General features: G+C 37.3%; 1 protein-coding gene across 1 annotated transcript in view; it reads right to left on the bottom strand.

Moving 5' to 3' along the window:
• Positions 1 to 11,831: 11,831 nt before the first annotated feature.
• NXPH2 (neurexophilin 2) overlaps positions 11,832 to 23,416 on the bottom strand; it is a 116,317-nt gene continuing 104,732 nt past the window's right edge. The window contains exon 2 of the mRNA XM_012650518.1: positions 11,832 to 12,746. Coding sequence (XP_012505972.1) covers positions 12,003 to 12,746 — 744 coding nt within the window. The 3' untranslated portion in view covers positions 11,832 to 12,002. The remainder of the gene's footprint in view (positions 12,747 to 23,416) is intronic.

Here is a 23,416-nt window from a genome sequence, read left to right as displayed (position 1 = left end):
AAATGGGAAATGTTCACGTTTTATTATTGTAGTACACAGTTGGCTGCTCTCCCAGCATCCAAGTCTCTGCTCCTTCTGCCGAAGTAGCCTGATCTTCCACTTCAGAAATGCAATTCCTCCCTTGGTGAAGCAGCCATGGAGTCTGGGAAGAATAGACCCCACCTCCCTGATCCCTCATCCCCCAGCCCTAGGATGGGCTCTGACTGGTTTAAGCCCAACAGCTCGCTCACTTCCTCGCTAGGGAGGGACACTCACCTCACTGGGGCCATGAGAATGAAACCAAGGGCTTCCGGTTCATGATTCAGGGAGGTCTTCTCTTGGTGCCTTTCTGGAGGGAGTGGCACATAGACAGGCACCAAGCCTGAAACTGAAACGGCTACTTTTGCTGCTACAAATAATGAAGGTAGCCTGAGAATGATGTCAACCCATGGGAAGGGCAGAGGTGACAGAATTGCAGAGAGAGGGAGCTAGATTCCCGAAAAGGCTCTATTTTTGGAATTTTCTATCATATGAATTAAGAGATTTGTTTGATGGCTTAAGCCAGTCTGATTTGGAATTTTGGTTACTTACAATGAAAACGTCTTACCTGATACAGTCAAGTGACAATAGCAGTAAATAGCAGTAAAAGAAACTGGAAACACGCACAGTTAATTCCCCACTGTTGTACATAATATATTCCTCAAAATGTTTTCAAAAGTCAAATAAGAGGGGAGGTGACCATTGAACTGAAGTGGGAAGATTTAATACCAGTTGAGGAAGGGAGTGCAGAGGACAGAGTGTGAGGATGGATGGAGGTGAGAGCGGGAGGAAGGCCTCTGGCAGGAAGGGGCCTGATGATTATAAGGGACTCAAGGACACCTGTGGTGGCTGAAGGGGCATGAACAAGGGGAGGGTGTGGCCAGGTGGGCCTGGGAAATAGCAAGGGTCACAGCAGGCAGCTGCTGTCTTTTATGTCAATTAAGGAGAGGTGTTTTCAGTCTCAGCAATGGCAGGTCAGGAAAGGACTAGGGAGTTGGGGGACCTAAGACTGGGAGGGTATGGAGGGAGGATCTGATTTACATTTTGAAAGAGAAAGATTACTCTGGCTGCAGAGTGGAGAATAAATTCCAAGAGAGGGTCAGGAGGGAATGAGGCAGACACGTAGGGCCTATGTCCTTGCACACGGGGGCGGGAGACGGTTGGATCACACATGGAGAGTGTCGAGGGAGAGGTGTGGGTGACTGCCTGATGGAGGGCTATGGGCTGCAGGTGAGAAAGGGATGAAAGGCACCTGCTAACAATGGCACAGCAGAGAAAGCCTGGTTCCTGTTGACAAGATTATATCACAATGCTCCCATAATCCCCCAGACAGTTTACCTCCAGAGTTATTTTACATGAAAAAAAAACCTTTAGTTGCTTAAGTCATTCTAAGTTGGGTTTTCTATTAGCTACAGCGGTAAAATGTTCTCTCTCTGTAGTTAGTTGTGGAGACCATGTTTTGGTTATTGATCTAGAAGGAGTCTTTAGACTTAAAGGGTATGAAACATTTTATTTAATGAGTGCTGCCAAACACTTTCCTTTCTTATGTTTTTTTGTCTGTTTTGATATTTTAAAAATTTAATTATCAAATTTATCAGTTTTTTGTTTTATACTTAATGCCTTGTTGTCCTATTTGGAAAGACCTTTTACACCACATGATTATTCACTTACATTTTCCTTAAAAACTTGGTTTCATTTTTTACATTAACAAACCAGCATGGCATATCCACTGTTTCCCCCTCCCGTGCTCTTGGCAGATGTTGCTAATTGATTGCACCACTCATCTTAGCAAGCATCCACGTAGGCCACAAATCTATGCCCACAAGCCACCTTAATTGCTTTCTTGGCCAAGAAATAGAGAAATGGAATGATCTACTCTTACCTTTAACACTATTGGTGAAGTACCACTGAGGGCAGACAAACTGCTATTAATATTTCACATACTAGAAAAGAAGCTGAGAGGAAACATTTTTCTTTAATTGTGTAGCTTCTAAAGAGAAAGTGCAATTCAAATGACGATAACTCTCAAATGACAAAAATCACTGATCCACCTAAAGGAATCGATAACAATTATGTAGACAGACACATATATGCTTTCTTTTGTCCTCTCAGTTCTACAATACAGGGTAGTGTTTGGGTACTCTAAGTTTTTGTGGAGGATAGATGTCTGGGGTGTTCAGAACCATGTCAATTTAACTGGAAGGGCTTAAGGAGATGAGTTTCTCTGCAAAATAGCTCAGACACAGGGAGTAATTATTCATGAGTTAGAAACATTTGTGCAGATCTTTAGGAAACAGAATGTACTTCATTAGGATTTGAAGAATCCTAATCCTAACCCTAAAAGTAAGAGGAACATCAATAGTGGACTCTGGAAGTAAATTATCAAGAGCATGACATTTGGGGGTGATGCAGATTTTCCCCTGACCTTCAACTTGGCCCATTCTCTTCATTCTCCCTCTTTTAATCTACCCATCTCCTATTTAACATCCAATATGCTGATGTCTATTATGACTTCCTCTTGCTCTCTGCTTAGAATGACAATGGGACACTGCAGGTATAGCTGAACATAAAATTTAAAACAAATAATTTTTGAAAATGTGTATTTCACAGGTGCTTTCAAGGCTTACGTTATATTATTGAGTCCTGAAAGGAAATGCCTGGACAACCTCTAAAAGCTTCCCTCCAGTCTTCCACTTTGCTACTAACTGAAGATGAGTGGCTGGCTGCTCTGATGTTATCGATGGTCATACCGCAGCATAAAGTAGGAAGAAATAAATGGGACTGGGCTTCATTGGTTTAACCTCTAGAAGAATCATGGAGCTAAGAAGAGAGGTTGTGGGAGGGGATCAATAGTTGACAAATGAAAAGAGTCTCAGTCAGTTGGAAAGGGCATTTATTTTCCCGTGACGTAGCAGAATAAATCACTTGTAGAATCCAACAACTCAGGATTGTCTTTTGCAAAATAACACTCTCTGTTTTTTCTTTACCTAAAATCTTTGAGAACTATAGTAGAGAGTTTTTTTATATATTATTGAGAAAGTAGAAATGTAACTACCCAAATGGATGCTGAAAGAGATGCACATCTATCATCATCGTCTTTATCCTGATAAGTACTTAATGTAACTTACAAATACATGCAGCAGTGCTGGGTATCCTGAGTCTGTTGAGTGAAACATGGTTCCTCTTCTCATTAAGCCCCCCTGCCTCCCCAGTCAAGAAGCTTGTAGCTTACTACTATATGGTTTCTATGTTGCTTTTTCTCAAATGATTGTTTCTCTCATTCATTCTTTGTGTAAGTCTAATTTGTCTTTCACATTAGGAAGACTCTTGGTTGGTTGCATGTAACATAAGCCAATTTGAAATTTTTTTTTGGTTATTCTCCATTTACCCTTCTTCCCCTAGTCTCCATCCATTCTCTGCCATCTTGGCTAGTGTCTGCCACTGTGTTGCTCTATGCTCCGGGATGCTGAGCCCTGTGGACTCAGTCTCTTGGGCCATCATGTTGGCTGACCTCTGCTTGGGCTTGGCACTGCCAAATATGAGATCGAGAGGAGAAAGAGGTCTAGTCATTCCCTCTTCCCACTGCTCTCGTTTAAGCAGTAGCTGCATTCCCCTGGACCGCAGCTCCCACTAGGCTACCCAGCTCTTTCTTCACTACTCCAGCTCTCACTGGCTCTCAGAATACCGTTTCCTTCCCTCATCTTTGGCCTAAGGATGGCAATGGCTTCAAGCTGTTGCTAATCTACGGGCTCATCACTGTATTTGTCAGCTGTTACTGTGGCAACAAACACTCCAGATTCTCAGTAACTTAAATCAACAGACGTTTGTATTTTTCTCATGAAACATGAGAGCTCAGGTCCTATGTGTTTTCTTGTTTTGGATCCCTCATGACACCAGGCAGAAACTCATGAGAGAGCCCAACCCAAACTGCACAATTACATGCGAAGCTTCTGCTTGGATAGGGCAAATGTCAAGTCTACTCATACACGTGGCCAAACCATGTAACTTGGTCAAACCCAAAGTCAAACAAGTAGGGACACATACTTATCCCAAGGATTATCAGACCATCTAGGTGACCTCTGTTTCCTGCTAGGCCTCTGACTAATACAGTTATCTATAGGAAAAAAATTTGTAAAATGAAAAGCTTATTACAATGATATATCAAGCTGATCGCTGAAAGGTGGAGATTGCTGCCAATCCTCAGGAATGAGCCAGAATGAGAGACCTGAGTACTTTCAGGACTTGCCTTTTGTCATCTCCGTTCCTTTCTGTTTGCTTCCCTCTTTCTCTTTCGGCAGCACAGTTTCACTTGCTTCTCTTACTTACGTATTGGAAAACATCGTGGCCAGCAATTCCAAAGTATAATGTTCCAAGATAAACTGTCTGTTTGTCCTAACTCTAAATTCTCAGAGAAGGCTTCTGATGGGACCAGTCGGGGTGAGATGCTCATTTCCGGTGCTATAGACAGAGCAGAATGGGTGAGGTCACACTGCCCAAAGTGGCTTCTGGGACTCAGAAATGTAACTACATAAATTATGCCAAAGTAGAATTAACAGGAAAGGGCAAGACCATCCGCTAGTTGCCCACCACACCTGGACGTCGTTTTCATCATGGGTTTTTCCTTTGATGATGGTTATATTGTTAAATAGCATTTATTAACTCAGTAAAATTAGTGTTCTTTGTTTTACTTTTTTTGTTTAGTGTAGTGCGATATTTATTTTCTACTTAAAAGAAATCTGGGTTTTATAATATGAAGTCCCTTCTATATTTTATATATCTATTTTTATTTTTGAGAAACAGAGTCTCGCTACATTCCCCAGACTGGATTCAAACTCCTGGTTTCAAGCAATCTTCCCACCTCAGCCCCACAGTAGCTGGGATTACAGGCACAGGCCACCATTCTTGGCTTAGTCCCTTGTTTTTTAAATCTTTAATTTTTTTCTATGCAAGATGTTATGTCTAAATTTTTGATTTCTCCCCAATACAGGTAGAAAGAAAACATTTTAAGTAGACATCTTTCTGAAGATTCTCGAGAAGTCCAATTACCTGTCTACCTGCATATATGGCTTTGAGACTAGTAATAAAGATATTTTCAATGATATATCAGGTAATTTTGGAGAGAAATATTTTGAAGAAAAGCAATGAAGTCTAATTATTTACACTGGACTTAGTATGTCCACATGGTATAAAATTATTGGTAGCAAAAACAATAATAAAAGGAGTATTTAACGTTCTTGTCCTCCCTTACTGCTCATAATCCATGTGATATTTACTTTCACCTATATGAGGCAGGTAATATGACTGCATTTTGCAGGTAAGTAAATTGAAGCTCAGAGAAGTTGAGCAACTGGCTTAAGGTCACAATGCTATTAAATGGCAGATTCAAGACATAATCCAGGTTGGAATAACTCCAGAGTCTATGCTTATTTGTAAGGTATCGAGGATGGTGGCAACCAGAGTAGGCGATGATAAACACTAGCTTCTTTTGCCTGCAAAGGCTCTTTCACTTCTATAATGCTATGATTTACATGACTTTTCCTAAAGTGAGTGGAATGGGATTACAATAATGATAGGCTCCATTTGCCACAGTGGAGGCCACAGGGACTCTGAGAATGAGTTGGCCTCCACGATTCTATTAGGAGTAGGAGCTGAGCTTAATCCTCTTAAATAGGATTTGTAATTTCTGTTTGCCCAACCAAGTTCTGCAAAATTATTTTATATTTCAGGGACCAGAATAATTTTATCTAACCTCTATTTTTCATAGGGTAAATGACAAGAAAGAGAGAAGGTAGAAGGCATCCCATTACTCACATAACCCTGGGGATATTCCATTCATAACTTCATATCCAGCCATGTACTATTTTCCACATGGGTTGCTCAGGAAATGTTCTTATTGTGTTTTTATTACAATCAAAAGTTTTATATATCAGATATAATGGTCTATTTATTACATTATCATACTGTACATGATCCAACTCCACACAAACTATATATGCATACATATATGTGCATATATACATTCATCTATATGTTAGGTTATAATATATGTATAAAAATGAGAAGGACAACATAGAATAAATATGTTTAATTTGCTACTGATGGGATTATGTGTAGTATTTTTAATTAAGATTTTCTTTTTTAACATTTAAAAGTGGTTAATTAAATTCAAAAAGGCAACAATAACGAATGCATCATAATGTTTCTGCTAATCAGAATGCACACAAAATGTGACATCCTGAAGAACTGAAGGAAACATTCTCAATCATTTAAAATACTTAAAAATTAAACTAATGTATCTCTGACAGGACACACAAGAAATTTATACTCTGATTTGTCTCTGGAGGACACGAGCTAGCTACAGGAAAGGAGTGGGAGGGAGGTCTTCCACTGTACACCATGTTGGCACCTTTTGAATTATAAATCCATGTAAGTACATTACCAACAAACAATAAATATAGAAAAGAAAATGTGTACTCTTCTTCCTTGCCTTAGTAGGTGAGGTAGAATTAGCATGATTCTTGAGTTTTTTAAATCTTTCAAGAATACTCTGGCTCTATTTTATATGAGCCATTTGTAAAACAAATATTTTTAAGTGACTTCCTATGCAATTCAACACCACATATATATCACTTAAAAGGCAACATCTTTTTCCAGGCATTGTGGAACATTCAAAAAAGTATAAAATGTGATCTCTGGCTTTGGAGAACCTACTTTTTTTTGGATGATAGAACACATGAAGAAGTATAAATAATAAGGCAAGCTCAAAGTTGTTCATATGAAATTATTACTGCAAATCCTAGCATAGACTGAAAGAAACAATTCAAACAGACAAATATCAGAGGGGCTAGAGTACATAGATAGAGGAGATTTTATGCAATGTTTGTTTTAGTTAGGTCATGCTGAGCTGCAGTAACAAATCCCTCCTAATAATTCAATGACTTAAAGAACAGTGTATGTATCTCTCGTATAGCAGTCAGGGGTGGGCTTTGGGTTAGTTGAATGACTCTCTTCCATGATCAGAAAAGCACTCAAACTGACAATTTCTTTGTCTCTTCCAATGTGTCCTTCAGGGCATCTATCCCAGCCAGTGTTAGGAAAAAGAGCACAGAGAAGCATGCGTGCACTTGTCTGTGGGTCTGCTCCTCAAAGTGTACGCATCCCTTCTTTTCACACTCCATTAACTGCAGCTCAGCAAGAAGGCCACACCTCACTGTGTGAGAGGCAGGGGCATGCCATCCAGTTGGCCAGTCACATACTTTACTCTTCCATTGCAATGGGAGAAGTAAAATGCATTTTGGTGGGCAGCTGAGAGTGTCAATCACAGATATGGAGCATCAGTGATTTGGAGGATTAAAGCCCAGAAAGAATAGCTTTACCCAGACAGGAAGAACAACAAGTATAACTAGGCTGTTAAACCTCATCAGACCTCCATTTCTTAAGCTGATAAACAGAACTTATTCTAGGTGATTCCTAACATCGTTTCTATCTTTTAAATCTCGGTGGTTCTGGAAGCTAACATTCAGCAGGTATTATATTCAGCTGAAGCAAGGAGTTCATGTTGGAAATGGTGCAAGATTAACTCTTACATTATGTGGGTAGAGTGAGTCTTGAATAATCACTGGATTGCACTGGAGATTTAAAAAAATGAAGTAACAAATATTGACCAAGTATCTAACTTTGGCATCTAATTTTATGTGTCAACTTTACTGGATAAGGGATACATAGCTGGTGACACATTATTTCTGGGTATGTCTATGAGGGTGTTTCTTGAAGAGATTAGCATTTGAATAAATAGACTAGGAAGATCCACTCTCACCAACAGGGCATCATCCTATCCATTGAGGGCCTGGATAGAACACAAAGGCTAAGAAATGGCAAATGCGCTCCCTCACTTTCTCTTTCTTAGCTGTGCTATCCTTGTTCTCCTACCCTTGGACATTGGAGCTCCTATTTCTCAGGCCTTTGGCCTTGGACTAAATTACACCATCATCTCTCCCAGTTGATATGCTTGCAGACAGCATATCATGAGGTTTCTTGGCCTCCATAATAGTGTGAGCCAATTTCCATCATAAATCTCCTTATATATTTATATACTAATATATCATATTGGCTCTGTTTTTCTGGAGAACCCTTACTAACTTACTATTACACACGGGACACTCTACCAGGTATTGTGGAGGACACAAAGACATTAACTCATTCTTTTAGAGAATAGAGAGAGTACTGCAGATGCTCCTTAACCTACGATGGGGCTAGGTCCTGATAAACCCATCATAAATTGAAAACAGAGTAAGTCGAAATGTGTTTAATATATCCAACCCACTGATCATCATAGCTTAGCCTAGCTTACCTCAAACATGATGAGAACACTTACATTAGCCTACAGTTGGGCAAGATCATCTAACACAAAGCCTACTTTATAATAAACTGTTGAATATCTCATGTAATTTATTGACTACTGTACTGAAAGTGAAAAGCACAGAATGGTTGTATGGGTCTTCGAAGTACAATTTCTACTGAGTGTGTATCACTTCCCCACATCACAGTAAAGTGGAGAAATCATTAGATCAAACCATTGTCAAACCAATAGGAGACTATTTGCATTTATGTGACAGCTGAGTTGGATGAAGAAAAGGAAAGATTAAAAATCAAACAGAGTGAGCTATGTTTCCAGAGCTCCAGATCTCAAAATACAGGGTAGGAGACTGAGGTGAATATTAAATGATTTTGAATACTTTTTATGAGATTTTTCTCAAGGAAAAAAAAATCTCTAATAGGAGTTTGTTTTCCTGTGATTTGTCTTTTGCAATTGGCAATATTAAATTGCCACTCAATGAAAGTTCTGATTAATTAACTTTGGGTTAACTATAGTTTTACTGCAAGTAAAAATGCATGACTTCATCCTTTATTTTATAGGCTAGTTAATTTAAGATTCTTTATAAGATAAAAATCAGACCTTGAGGCAATCAAGGTATCCCACACAAGTTACCAGTTTCTGTGAAAATATATTCTCAGTGGCTAAAATCACTTGAAAACTTTGCCAAATGTAGTGTTTTAATGCAATAAATTCTGATCCAGTCATATCTTTAATGATTCCAGGACTCTTTGGATGTAATGGCTCTATCCTGACTTTATTTTTCTATAGTTTTAATTTTTAAAAGAGTAGGGTTTGTGGAATTCATAGATAAATTACTATGCTGAGTATTTTGGAGGGAGAGCATTTCCACATTTTCCTAAACAGTTTTGGCCTTTGGCAATTATTTTTGTTGTCTCAAAATACCTGCTTCAATTTACCTTTCTTATATAACACAAGACCTGGAACTAGGAGTCAGGAGAAATGCATTTCCGTTGGGTTTATCACTTACTGCTGGGCACATCTTTGCCCTCATGAAGTCTTGGGTTTACTTGTCTGTCAAATGAGGGGAATGGAGAAGATAATCTAGGTTGCACTCCATTTGAAATGCTACTATTGTATAAGTTAATATTGGGTTCATCACTTTTTTTTATTTGATTATGAGTCCGCCTATGTAATTTTAAATTTTAAAAAGTTCTTTTCTTTTAATGTTTGAACAATTTGTGATTGGGTGCAAAATTAGCTTACATGAATGTCCTTTTCCTCAACTGCAGTACTAAAAGGCAAAAATGGTTCTCTAGAAATGTGCATATTTGCTTGTTAAACTGGGGTCTGATTTATATTGTGCCAAGTAACATTACTGACAATTATGTAGGCTTTAAAATGAAATTATGACTTAGAATTATATGTGGCATATGTTCTACCCCAATTTAAATGCATGCTTATGGAAAACTTTTTAAAAAATTCCACAAACCCTACTAAAATCTAAGAGTTGCACAAATCAATTTACAGGGTTTTTTCCTTTGCATAGAAGTAATGTTCATATCTCTCAACTTCTGAACAGCAGACAGTTTTAAATCTCATTTCATGTTGTAATAATGATAATAACAACAATAATGGCAGCTCACATTTACAGGGTTTTTACTGGATCCCAGGCTATGTACCAAATGCTTTATGTGAATTATCCTTTTACTCTATAATCTCCACAGCCAGGCTGCCCTATTTAATATGTATGTAAGGAAAACCTTAATGCTCAATTGTTATTAAACACACTAAACACATACACACACAGAACAAACTCTTGTGAGGAAAAGAATCAAGGAGAACAGAGTCTAAAAAATAACCCTGAAGTCATGTGACAGATCTAGCAAATTCTTTTTATTTACATAGAAATGTGTACACATACTTTCTCTGTACACAGAAAATTCTAAGTATATATACATATATGGTTCCCACATATTTTACAATAAATAATATTTTACTCTTGTTTCTAGATGAAAATAAAAAGATGTCACAAAATGTTACTCACCAACCACAAAGTTACAAAAGCACCTGATGAACTCAGAGCAAACACTTCAAGCCCGTACTACCACACAGTATGCCTAGTACAATTTTTACAAAAGACAAAATTGAACACTGTGCAGGTATTACCAGTAAAAAAAAAAAAAAAAAGAATGGAGATGTAAAATAGAGAATAGAGCTATTGGCTTTTCAACAGTGTGGTAAGAGCATTTTTGTTGCTCAGGACTTAACTTCTTTTAGTCCTCAATTTAATGTTTTACTTTGGTTGATATTTTACAGATAAGAAGGGGAAAAGGAGTTAACATCTACTGTACAAAAAGTAACCATTCCACAAGTGTCCTGAGTTCCAGAAGCCTTTTTCCTGGCCAACTAGACCCTCTTCTGTGCTAATTCAATGATCATCCCATCCAGTTCCACCACACAGGGCTGCTGTTCACCCCTTCGAGAAGATGAGAAGGGCACCGATTGTGAAGTGACATTAGTTTGGAAGTAATCTCAAAAGCCTGGCAAGGTAGGTATCTTGGCTGTCAGAACTTAATAATTAGAACTGTTCAGATATAACTTAATTTCCACAGAGAGTTTGATTTTTCATTCAAGTAATTAACTAAATTCAAGACCTTAATCTGGAGGCTCGAAATAATGAATCCATAATCCTGGAATTTCCTCCCTCCACTTCCAATTTTGTTTTTCCCCATTCTAGCCTAGGAAAGAATTTCAGAGTTATTCTACACGTTATAAAATCACACTCTCAAATGACTGGGATTCGTTTCTAAGCTATAGGGTGGATGCGAATTTTACATCATTTCTGATAATCTCACAGCATCCAATTTGGCAAGAGTCTAAAAATATCCTGGTCTTCATTGTTGTTAAACTGACGTATACACAGATTTGTTTTTCCAATGCACCAGCACTATGACTCAGATGGGAGTTATAAAGATGGTGGCCAACACAGGGCTAAGCACTTAAATCACATTCCACTCAAGTCTAGCTCAGATGGTAATGTGCTCGGTTCCATGGTGACACTGAAACTTCACACACAAGTTTTGAAACAAATTTTACCCTTTCATCTCTCATATCAATAACAACACAGATGTGGGGAAAAAGACAGTAATAAAAAAAAGACTCCAATGTCAGAAACAATTCATCTATCAAATACAATCCTCTCAGTTCCTTTATTGGATCTGCTATTTTTAAGGTAATCTTCCAAAACATATTTCAAAGGCAGGCTCATTTCAAGAGCAATGTCTACCACATGCATACTCCAGTTCCTTCTTGTCACACTTGGCTACCACTGATGTTTCTTCTAGAGCAACAGTAATATTTCTAGACCTTAACCCCCTTACATGAAAGGGACGGTTTCATAAATAGTTTGACTCTTTAGATAAAGGGACTTATGATCAAAACAAACATGTTTCACATTTAAAGATGTTTCTTTTTCTTTTTTTTCTCTTTTTAAATTTGAAAACCTGATAGGGAACTACAGTTCACTGCCAGAAACAAAAGGGATCCTTTACCATGAAGAGCTGGGCCTGTTTCTTGGTCATTATAATTAAATATATATATATATATATATATGTCTCCATCCCTCATTTCCGTCACTGTGGAAAGATCAGCCAGAAGATAAGTATAGGGTCTCACTATGGTAGTTGTAGTCAGGACAGACCTTTTGCACAAGTTTATAATCGACACTGTAAAAGGCGATGTAAATGCAAATGACCTTGAAGGGCTTGGAGCACAACCAAGACACATGGCTTTGAGTCTGCTCCTGGTAGCAGATCTTGGACGGGTCAAAGTTGCACAGGGCAGTCTTCTTTGCCCGATCTGTTTTTTCATACTCAATGCGACAATTGAAAGATTTGGATTCCTTGGTCTCCAAGGTAGACTGGGGGGAAACTTCGAATTCCACCACCTTGGAGGGGGGTACCAAGCTCACTGAAACATTGCCCAGACCCGTCGAATTATGTCGGAAATAAACACTGAAGGTTCCATTTCCGTGGTCGACAATTTTCCCTGTGATGAGGAGGTTGAGTTTGACAGTTTTAATGTTGGAATGAAAGTCACCCCATCCAAACATTTTCTTAAATTTTCCTGTTTTTACGATTGGCCGCCGTTTAGTTCTTGTCAGTGGCTCCTGAACCTCCGTGATGTTGGCCAGCCAATCCCAAAAGTTTTCCATGCTGTCTGCATATGCCATGGGACCCGGCTTGGGCACTGGAGACTGTTTAACAAACAGGCGCAGAGGACTGATGATCCTTGAGTGCACCACGTTGCCCACCAAAGTCCCCGGAGCATCTTTGTCTTCCCAATCCAGCCCCTCCGTGGCATGCACCACTTCTTTGCTGTCACAGAATAGCTGTTTGAAAAGAAGAAGGAGAAATAAACTTTAGGCTAGGCTTTGAGCGTGCACACAGACCGAAGTTAAAGCACAAAGGAAATTCATTCAGTATTATTTAGATTCTTGCTAAATAGCATTTCACACACACAGCTGAGCTCAACAGTGTAACAAAAGATGAGTATTTAATTTACATGATGCAAAACTGCGAGTATAAAAATTAAACTGGTGAGATTAAGAACAAAATATTTCATTTTAATGGTCTGATGTGTTTTTAGTCGCTCTTTCCTAATCTTCACAATTCTATTTTTCAGATTGGGAGAAATAGTATATTGATAAAACCATTAAATTTGTTAAAGTCTTTTCTTTCAGGTAGAAGACAACTCTAGAATGCTGACGGTTTCTGCCAAGAAGCTAGAAATCATCTGACTATGATATTAATAATTCTCTTAAATATAGTTGGAAATATTAAGGGTATTACTACATTCAAAGGCTCATAACATAATTTCATAACTTTTGATGTAATTCCATCTCAAACTCTATAACAAAAAAGCATGTGATTAGTAGTAGAAAGTTCTACAAAAAGTTTTAGTTGAAAAAATATAAGTACAAATTTAGTTGCCTTTATAGAAACAGAAATAATGTGGAAAAGTACATTTTGCATTAATTAATAGACTATATACGATTTAATAAATTTTATTATAACTGAATTATATCCTGAAAGATAGAATTGCTAAGAAAATGTTATGTGCATGTGTTTTATGGGTTCCACAGTATTTTGGTTCAAATCGAAGCCACTGAAACATAAGATTTTTATTTGCATTTGGTTTTCCTTTTTATTCTTTTTATAGTATGAGACTTCCCACGGTTTCTAAAAATCATTTAGTTAAGTCAATATGGATGTTGAGGGACAGAATCGTTATATATGAAACTGTTGCCTGGAGTGAATATTTATGGATGAGTTATAAAGTCTGGAAAATAGAGGTTTCTAGAGGGAACACAGATAGCCTCTTATCTCTAATGGCACAAACCACTCCTGTAACGATTCTACGGAAAACTGTCAGCATGATGAAAAGGATGAGGACAGAAGTGAGGCTATGTTTATGTACTGTTTCTCCACCGTTCAAACTTGGCAAAGCACTTGGTGAAACTAGTCTCAGATTGTTCCAAAAATTATTGCTTTTAATCCAATTGTGAAAAAGAAAAAGACATAATCTGAATTATAAATATTGCATTCAACTCTATGGTATAGTTTGATAACATGGAGTTATCTTTTGTATGTTCTTAAATGTTTACAAATTTAAGTCGTAAGAGAGCTTTGTGAAAAGCGTTTTCCCTTATTACCTAGATCCAAGATCACTTTAGAGTAGGAATCCAAGGACTCAAAATGTCAGTAAGGTTTTTTTTTTTTTTTTTTGGCGGAGGTTACATAATATACTTCTTCCTATGATTAATTTCCTGAAGGCTTTTCTTCCTCATTTCTGGAGTTTTTAAAAATTATTTTCTCTACACTTAAATTATTGAAGTTAGTAGAAGGGAAAATTGATAAGATGCACATTCTTACTTTTTTGAGAACTTAAATCCATATTACCTCTTCTTAGGGACTGAATTGATACTTCTTTCTCTCTCCTGGTGTTGAACGGTTGGCATAGTCGCCAGGGTGAGAGGGATCATTACTCTGGATTTCTAGCTCAAAATATATCTGATACTGTAACTACAGTTTTCTGATTTTGAACACTTTTAATTATAAGGTACACAAGCTTTATTCTAATCAACTGGTCACAGCCCATGGAGTTCAGTACCTGCCTCCACTTCTGACTTCAGTCTCCTGAGAGTGGAGGCAGAGTGGTCCAAGGGACATGTCCCAGCCTCTCTCCAGAGGGAGGGCCAAGGACACAGCGGCAGAAAAGGAGCCTCTTGCTTATCGAGGTGCAATTTCCCTTCTCTGGGATCATGATTCTTGTTGCCCACTGTCTATTACCTAGTTTCCACGTGTTTCCAGGATTTCATGAGGTTCACCTTGCTCGGCAAATGCTGACAGACACACCTGCCATTTGCTGTACATCTGGTGCAAAAGAAATGCGCCTTCTTTTCCTGATCCTCTACTGCCGGATCCAGTACAGCTCACTCCCACTTTCCTTTCTCTCTTTCATGAGGTATATCCCTTCTGACATTTTCCTCTTTAAACTTGACTTTTTTTTAAAAAAAATCTTGATTCTTACTTTTATAAACCATGCTACCAATAAATTTTTTTATTGGCAGAACTAAAATACATTTTCCATGCAAAAATGTTTTCCCACCCCAAGCATAAAGACAGCCTTTCCTACCAGCAGCAACATGCTCTTTTTTGTTTCTTGAGGTATTTGTTTTACGTCACACATTTTCCTGAGTTTTTTTCTAACCGAATCATTTTCCTTGATTTAGCGCTTTGCCCAATTTTCTCCTCACTTTTTCATTATTGAAAACCTATAAACATTGAGCCCATCATATAGTTTTCCAATCATATCGCGTCTTAGCTGATCACGGTGCATTTCAGAATACATGACAGACACCAACACCTTAGGAGGTTCTTCTCTTATCTCTAGGACTTCTGTTGTGATAGTTCTGAGATTGCTCAATGATAATAATAAATGGCCATTTACTGAGACTTTTTAAAGATCCGAAGATTTTCCTGGTAGTAATTTATGTTGTAACAGAAGTTGACTCAAACATATGTGACTCACCTAAGAAATAAGAGTGTAAAAAAAAAAAAAAATCTAAGCTTTTCAAACAGACAAACTGGGTGTGATTATTTGCTTTTACAAAGGTCCTTTAAATCTTCAGAAAAGATTCTCCACGTGAGAATGTAAATTGGAATTTGAGTTCTAAAAAATTCATTATAACACACTACTCTTCAGGTCTAAACCTGCTCAAGGAGCCCTTGATTTTGAGATTGGTCTATGTAAAAATAATAAATAACAATAAAATCTAGCTAATAGTACAGATCTATACTGTTTCTCTCTTCCAGTGACAATACTCATTGGCAGTACCTTAGGCAAAAAGTACAGATACATATTTATATATAACATTTGTATATATAAATATATATGAAAACATATATATTTTTATATTTTAAAAAATTTCGTTGCTTTCCTTAGACCATGATATTTCTAACATGTTTTGACAACATTAACCAAGTTGGGAAACTGTGTACAACATCATCTGTTTATTGCTTTAAAGTACATGGACTGTTCTCACCAGTGCCGATTTCCAAATCTAAGCCCAAATCTCAAAAAGCTATCAGATAATGATGTACTGGTAGAAGAGTATAATTAAAAGGGTAAATATATTTCTCTGTGTCTTTAATAAGCTGACAGTTGCATTTCCTCTCCCAACTTTCTCTCCCTTTAGTGTAACTTGTTCAGCCTCCCTCTTGTTATAAATCATCACTTTATAACATCACTGCTGAGAGGGCAACCTCTCCTCTACCAGGTCTACATAGATGGTTGTATGACCTAAGTCCCCAAGGCTCATGCTTAACCTCAGAAGACCTAATCAGGGAAGACTGGGGCCTGATGAGCCGCTCCTGCCCCGCCTCCCATCCCCCATCTATCGATATACTCCCAATAGGGAAGCAGCATGATATGGCGGAAAGAGCTCAGCATTTGGTACCTGATGATATCATCACTCCCTGCTTAAGTATATGACCTGAACCCCAGTTTTCTCACCTGTAGCTCCTTTGCTGGTTGGCTGTAAGGACTAACTGAAAGAATGGATGGAAATTACTGAGTCTAATCTTTGGCAAAAAGCATTCAATGACTGACAGCTCCTCCATAGTCCAATGGATAGTCTCATGCTTTCTACCCAGAAGTGTCTCCAAGGATTATATGAATTCTCAAGCCTCCAGGAAACTGATTAATGGTTAATCGAGCAACTTGTTCAGTGCTATGCGATAAATTAATGACCAAGTAGAAATCAACCCTCTCAACCCCAGAACATCAAATATTTCCTTATGTTCCCAGTCTCACTGGCATCCAAATCACCGCCAGATCACAGGCACAGGTGAGCTCTCCTTGCCAACAAAATGTGTTTGTGAATCTTTGACTCCAACCTACCACGTGAGTCAGCAAAGTGAGCTGAGTGTATAAAGAGTCTGGCAGGTACCCTCATTCCTGAACAGATAACTTCTGTGATACAACATGCTGGGAGAAGACTGTAGGTGGTTCTGAACCTGTTGGCAAACCACTCTGTCCAAGGCAAGATTGTTAGATGTTATCTATAAAACACATGGCTGTCTGTATCCCCCTGGTTACGTTTATACTTGCTGGGGCTCTTCATGCTAATTTCAGAATCATTGCTGTCTTTTGTCCCATCATATTACAATAGCAATGCAAAAACACTTAACCTCAAGCACAAAATGGAGCTTTAAAAAGGGGAAGAAAGAGGAATTGCTATGTTTTATCTGTTTGAACATTCCCTGATTTCAACACATTTATCAAAGCTTAAGTAATTTATGTCTTGGCAGGGTGTATCAATTTCACAAAGCACACACATTAGCTAGATACAATGATATCATATTAGCTTTCTTCTGCATCTTACAGAAGAGCTCAAAAAGATTAATAAAAGCTCAAACCTTCATCAATTAAATGGAGCAGGTGGAAGGAAGGGAGTAGAGGAATAAGACTGTATTTCATTTCAGTTCTTTTGTTTTTTAGGGGGGGGGGAACTGACAGGTTCAAATCATTCATCATAGCAAGCCAAAGCTGAATTTCACTGATAATTAAATGCATTTTTTCCCAGGAGGCAGAGAAGCTGCAATGAATTTTATAGTAGCAGATGTGAGAACTGTCACGAATTATGGAAATAATTTATAAACTAAAAAACATCTTCCTCTGCAAACATTGTATCAGAAGAGCCTTTTCTTTCAGCTATATCTGCTAAGTATTTTTTAATAAACATTTTATTTTAGAATAATTCTAGTTTACAGAAAAGTTGTATAGTACAAGGAGTTTCCATACACCCTGAACCCAGTATTTTCTGTTGTTAACATCTAACACTATAGTACATTTGTCACAATTAATGAACCAATATTGATACCTTGTTATTAGCTAAAGTCCAAACTTTACACAGATGTCCTCAGTTTTTTCTTAATGTCCTTTATCTGTTCCAGGATTCCACATTACATTTGGTCAACATGAAACTTTTAGTCTTGACTGCAACAGTTTCTCAGACTTTCCCTGTTTTGGATGACTTTGAATGTTTTGAGCAGTACTGGCCAGATATTTTGTGGAATATACCTCACTGTGGGTTTGTCTGATGTTTTCCTCATGATTATAATTGGGTTATGGGCTTTGGGAAGAAAGGACACAGAGGTAAAGTGCCTCTTTCGTCCTTTCCTCTCAAGGGTACATGCCAAGCAACTTGTCACTGTGATTTGTCACTGTGATGTTAATCTCGATTTCTTGGTTTAGGTCAAGAAGATTTTGTTTTTAAAGTTTTGCTTTTGGAATTCTCTTAAGGCTTGTAAACTTTTGTTATCATAACCTTAGTTTAATTTCCCTTTGATTCGGTAGTGTTTGGTTTAGGATTGACTTTTTTTAAAGTCAGAAACTTTCAAATATTTCAATTTATAACTCTATCAGCATCACTAAATTATCTAAAATAACCTTAGAGTTATTTAGGAACTCACAGACTATTTCTAAATTATTCTGGCAATTTTATGTGCTATTAATATGTTTGTCATCATTATTATTAGTATTGCTAATTTATTTCATATTCATTCCTTAAACATTGGGCCCACTTTGATAACTGATAGCTCAATAAAGAAGAGCTTATTCTATGAATATCTTTTATAGAATTTGAATTACTTGCTGACTGCATTAGATCAAATGGCCCTTCTCAGTTTAGGAGCCAGTCCATTGTGCTTAATTGTACACATCCAACGAGAAAGTATCAACCTTTAAGTGGGGCATTCTTTGTACTTACACCTGCTTACCAAAGGGAATGGAGCTAATGAAAGAAACCCTCACAAAGGACTGTTCTATATTCCTAGTGCTCTGGTGCAGGGAAATGAATGCTACTTGGTTTCTTTTGAGTTCTATGACAGTCAAATCTTTGCCAAAATATATAGAAAACGATATCTTTCTTCTATATGTTCATCACCATGATAGCTTTGCTGCTTCTCTGCAGCTACATATCCAGTCCAGCTGGGTCCTAAACTGCTAGGGGAAAAGATTTCTCAACACTCAGTGAATAAAAAGGAATTGAAAAGCACTTTGAGCTTTAAACTTTGAACTTCTAGGGTTCGAATTCCATTCCATAAATCATGCCATTATCAGAACAATCCTAACAGGTGGTATTTTTCTTACTTGAGGAGACATTAAGGGAAGAGATATTGCTACTTTCCTTGCTGTCCCAGGTGAGTGTCTAACAATTCTAACAGATGCATTTATTTAGCGCATATTGACTCTTCACTTACATGGCACTCGGGGAGTAGCAGAGGCCTGAATTTCCTAAGTAATTGAAGCTGAGCCCTTTAAAGGGCTTTAAGCCCACTGCTTCTCCTGACTTAGCAAGAACAGACTAGATGACGTGAGCACACCCCGTTTAAGAAAGTGAGAAGTCTAAAACAGTTTAGAAATATTTCCATAAAAATATTATTTTATTTTTGCAGGATTAAGTTCATTGCTTTATTGCTTCCCTGACTTTCGCCTATACCTGCAATCACAGGAATGCTACTATACTCCCATATTGCTACTATACTCCCAGTCCCAAATCACTGGACTGGGAGAAAAAGTAGAGTGTCCCAACCAAGTCTTGCAGCAAAGATTCTGTTGCCACATTCTCCAGTGGCTGAATTTACCCAATCAGAAAAATTGTGCCAAGAGCAAAAGAATGAATGAAAAAAACAGGAGCAATGAACTCAATCAGGACAAGTAAGACCAAAGCAGGGAAAAGCAAGGAGCAGGAATAGTAGTGTTTTGATTTATTGGAAGGACTTGGAATCAGGAACATAGAAATTTGGCACTGTAACTTAACCATCCCAGCACCCTGTGCAAGACACACCCTCTAGGCATTGGGAGTACACTGCTGAACAAATCAGACACAGTTCCCATCTTCAGGCAATTTGCAGAAGAACAATGAAAAGAAACGCTGAAGAAATAATCATACATAAATTATAATTCACTTATTTGTAGTTGTCATAAGGGCCTCTGTCTCTCTATATATTCACATATATGTGAGATATATATATATATATTAGTATATCAGGAAGTGGGAAGTGCTAATCCTGATTAAGGGAACAAGGTAAGCAATAGGGCAGGGAGTGAACAGAATTGAGCAATTAATATCTTTATTCAGGTGAGAAAAATGAAATCCAAGATTTACCAGTTGATAGTTGATAACGACTGAATTTGTGGCAAGAAAACTAATCAATCTTTGTATTTATATTCTTTTATCTCTTGTCCTAAATTGTATATCGATTTGTTTATAATTACTAATGGGAGTGTGATAACATTATAAGACAATAGTTATATTTTTTTTTAGCGAAAGGATAATTTGGTGCCTTTTTTCAAAACCATAAACAGCATCTGCTGTTCAGTCTGTGTTGAGTTCCTGACTTGCAGCAATAGTGCTCGGAAGCGACGGCCTCCGCAGACCTTGTTTCTCACCCTTTTACCTCCAAAGAGCTGTCGCAGGTTTATGATACATACTCTTGGGTTCCGGGACCCTTTGTCATGATTATGGTATAACCCTCTTCTATAATTCTACATAATTAATATGATATATATTAATGATACTTGATAATTACCTAAGTATGCTCTGGATAAATAAGAATACTCTGGAACAATACAGGTTTGTCTTTATGTTTATAGGGATGTTAAAAATATGTTAACAGACAACAAATCTAGCTAATGTCCATGATTTTCATGAGGATTGATGAATGTTCTAAATAAAAGGCAAAGCAAAATGGCCCAAATTTCCCCCATAATCATAATACTGCAGAGGCATTATACTTTAAGAGAATGTTTTTGGTTTTCTGTGTTTATGCTCAATATAAAATATTTACAGTCTATACTGGTTTACTGTTAAAGCATTTGCTGTAACATATACAATACACAATGTATAGACTGCACAGATCACCTACCATTAAGAAGGAAGATCATGACTATCATATAGTACACCAAATATGTAGCCCTCTACCTAACGAAGAAGAAAAATCTGACTTTCCTGGATTCGGCAGAATGAACTGAATGCTCCAAATGTGTGGATTTAAAACCAGGTGAGAACCCGAAGGATGGACATATTTGAAACTCGGACTTGGGGGGGGGCAAGGGCAACATACGTAACCTAAACATCTGTACCCCCATAATATGCTGAAATAAAAAAAAAAAAAAAAAACAAAAAAAACAGGTGAGAGAGTTGGCTTTTCCTTGATAACGAGACTGGCATATGCTCCAAGAGATAAATTGATACACATCTGTACAAATATTTTTTGAAAGCAGCTAGCTTGTCCCTCGTGGGTACCCTAAAAGCATTTATTATTGTTCTTTCAGAATGATGACTATTGCTAGGTGCCAGTTTAGAAGAATAACTGTTTTGATTAGTGGATTTGTTTATAGTGTTGTTATTGATGGAATCTATACAGCCGGTCATTAATTATTTCACTGGGGTTATTAGTATAAGCCAAGAACCCCAAAGTGACCACTGTTATACAATCTAAAGGTGGCTTGCAGATCCCTTTACAGCTGAAGAATTACAGAACCAATAATGAAAGGTGGTCCAAAGCCTCATTTTTGTTGCTTATGTATAACTTGTATAATTAGATTGCTTTAACAATTCTATCCTGTAACTTGCAATTAAAACTAAAACCGCAACCTGCTCGGCAGAAAAATCAAACAAACAAAAAACCCCAAAAAACCTTGTCATAGTCAAACTCAACAGACCATTAAATTTTTGCTTGTAAACGAATCTTGGAATGCATTTACTCTGAGTTGAAATTTTACAGAATATCATCCCTGCTGACAAAACAGGAACATGTATCTGCTGGACAACATACAATGCTATATTGATGATTAGTAGTGTGGCTTGCCCGAGAGTCATATTTCTGGTGCTCCATTACAGAACTGTCACGGCAGATTAAAAGAAGAATGACAAAAAAAGGAAAAGAAGAATAATAGAATCAAACACGTATCAATGTATTAATTGTACCTATTAATATTTTGTGGCATAATGTGGCATTGTGTCAAAACTCATTTTGCAAGTTGAAAAACAAATGATTGCTTAGGAGAAGAAAGCAAAAAAGTGGACATCTTTTTTGCTGAGAGTGGCAAATTCATTTTACCTTCCAGATATCTTTTAATAGCTACCCTTTACATTTTTCTAAATTGATACAGGAGCTAACAGGAAACATAAATGTGAAGACAGAAATCTTAACACTAAGAGCCAAAAAAACTAGATTGCAATGCTTGGCAGTAGTTTTATTGCTAAGGTTAAATATGGTAATTCTTATTTTATCTTGATGACAGTAATCTGAAAAATCAGTGACACAAGCCTCTGCAAAAAAATCAGTACAAATACACATGTACACACACAATCTAGACACACAGAAATATCATGTGTGCATGCACATACCATAGTTCTCTGTAAATATTTAAGGAAATGGTGTCAAAGAAAACTTAGATCATATTTGTTTTAGAAAGCTTAATTAAAAGAGCTCTTTAGCAAGTTATGAACAGGCTGGAAGCAAATATTAAAGATGCCTTGTTGTAAAGAGCTGCTAAATATTATATGGTCATATTTCCTAAGTAAAATAGGGTCAAATTGCTGTCTCATTTAATACGAGTTTTGCAAAGTCAAACAAGGTATTCTTTTGATAATCTAACAGATTGAAACAGTCCTTTCGTTGCTAAGGAGTAAATGACTCAGCATGGTAAGTAGCATTTCTACTTTCACCCATGTATTTCACTACTTACAAACCCCATCCAGGTTTTCAATGAGAGAGATGAGCTTCACACGGTAAGAACACAAAAATGCTTCTGAAATATGACGGCCTGGGAGAGACAGCATGAATCTGTGTCTTGACCACTAAAAGTTGGCATTTTAAAAGGAACATTGCAACAGAGGGAAGAGCAGTCAAATAAGGAGAGTACATGCCAGATGATTCTACTTCCATGCCAGTTTATGTCGGGTTTCAATGAGGGATGAAGAAATTCATGAGGGGGAGTGGAGAGAGGACACAGGAGGTGCAGGTCAGAAGTGCATGTAGGTATGGTTTTGTATTTTACCATCAAAACCATTTGATATTTCAACCTTCAGGTACCAATTTGGAAATTAGCATGAACTAGCTGTGCTGGTCAGTTTTACGTGTCCACTTGGCTAGGCTATAGTATCCAAACACTAGTCTAGGTGTTACTAGAAGGGATTTTGTAGATGTGATTAATATCTACAATCACATGACTTTTTGTTGTTGTTGTTCACCGTGTTAACATTTATTGGTTACATTCTTTTACCAAACATGACATTGGTTAATTTAAAATAAATTTTCAAACTGTCTTAGATACATAGTATAATAGTTCACTTAAATCTAAATATTCATAGTGTGTTGGGGATTTTTACAGGATCTTCCATAAATGTGCCACTTTATTATGATCCAATATAAGTATGTTTTGTAAGATCAGTGACAGTTTACAAACTATAAAATACTTATTTAA

The sequence above is a fragment of the Propithecus coquereli genome, unplaced genomic scaffold, assembly GCF_000956105.1.
Source record: "Propithecus coquereli isolate 6110/MARCELLA unplaced genomic scaffold, Pcoq_1.0 Scaffold33, whole genome shotgun sequence".
Lineage (NCBI taxonomy): Eukaryota > Metazoa > Chordata > Mammalia > Primates > Indriidae > Propithecus > Propithecus coquereli.
Note: the sequence above shows the minus strand (reverse complement) of the source record. Positions and strands in the feature narration are given on the sequence as shown.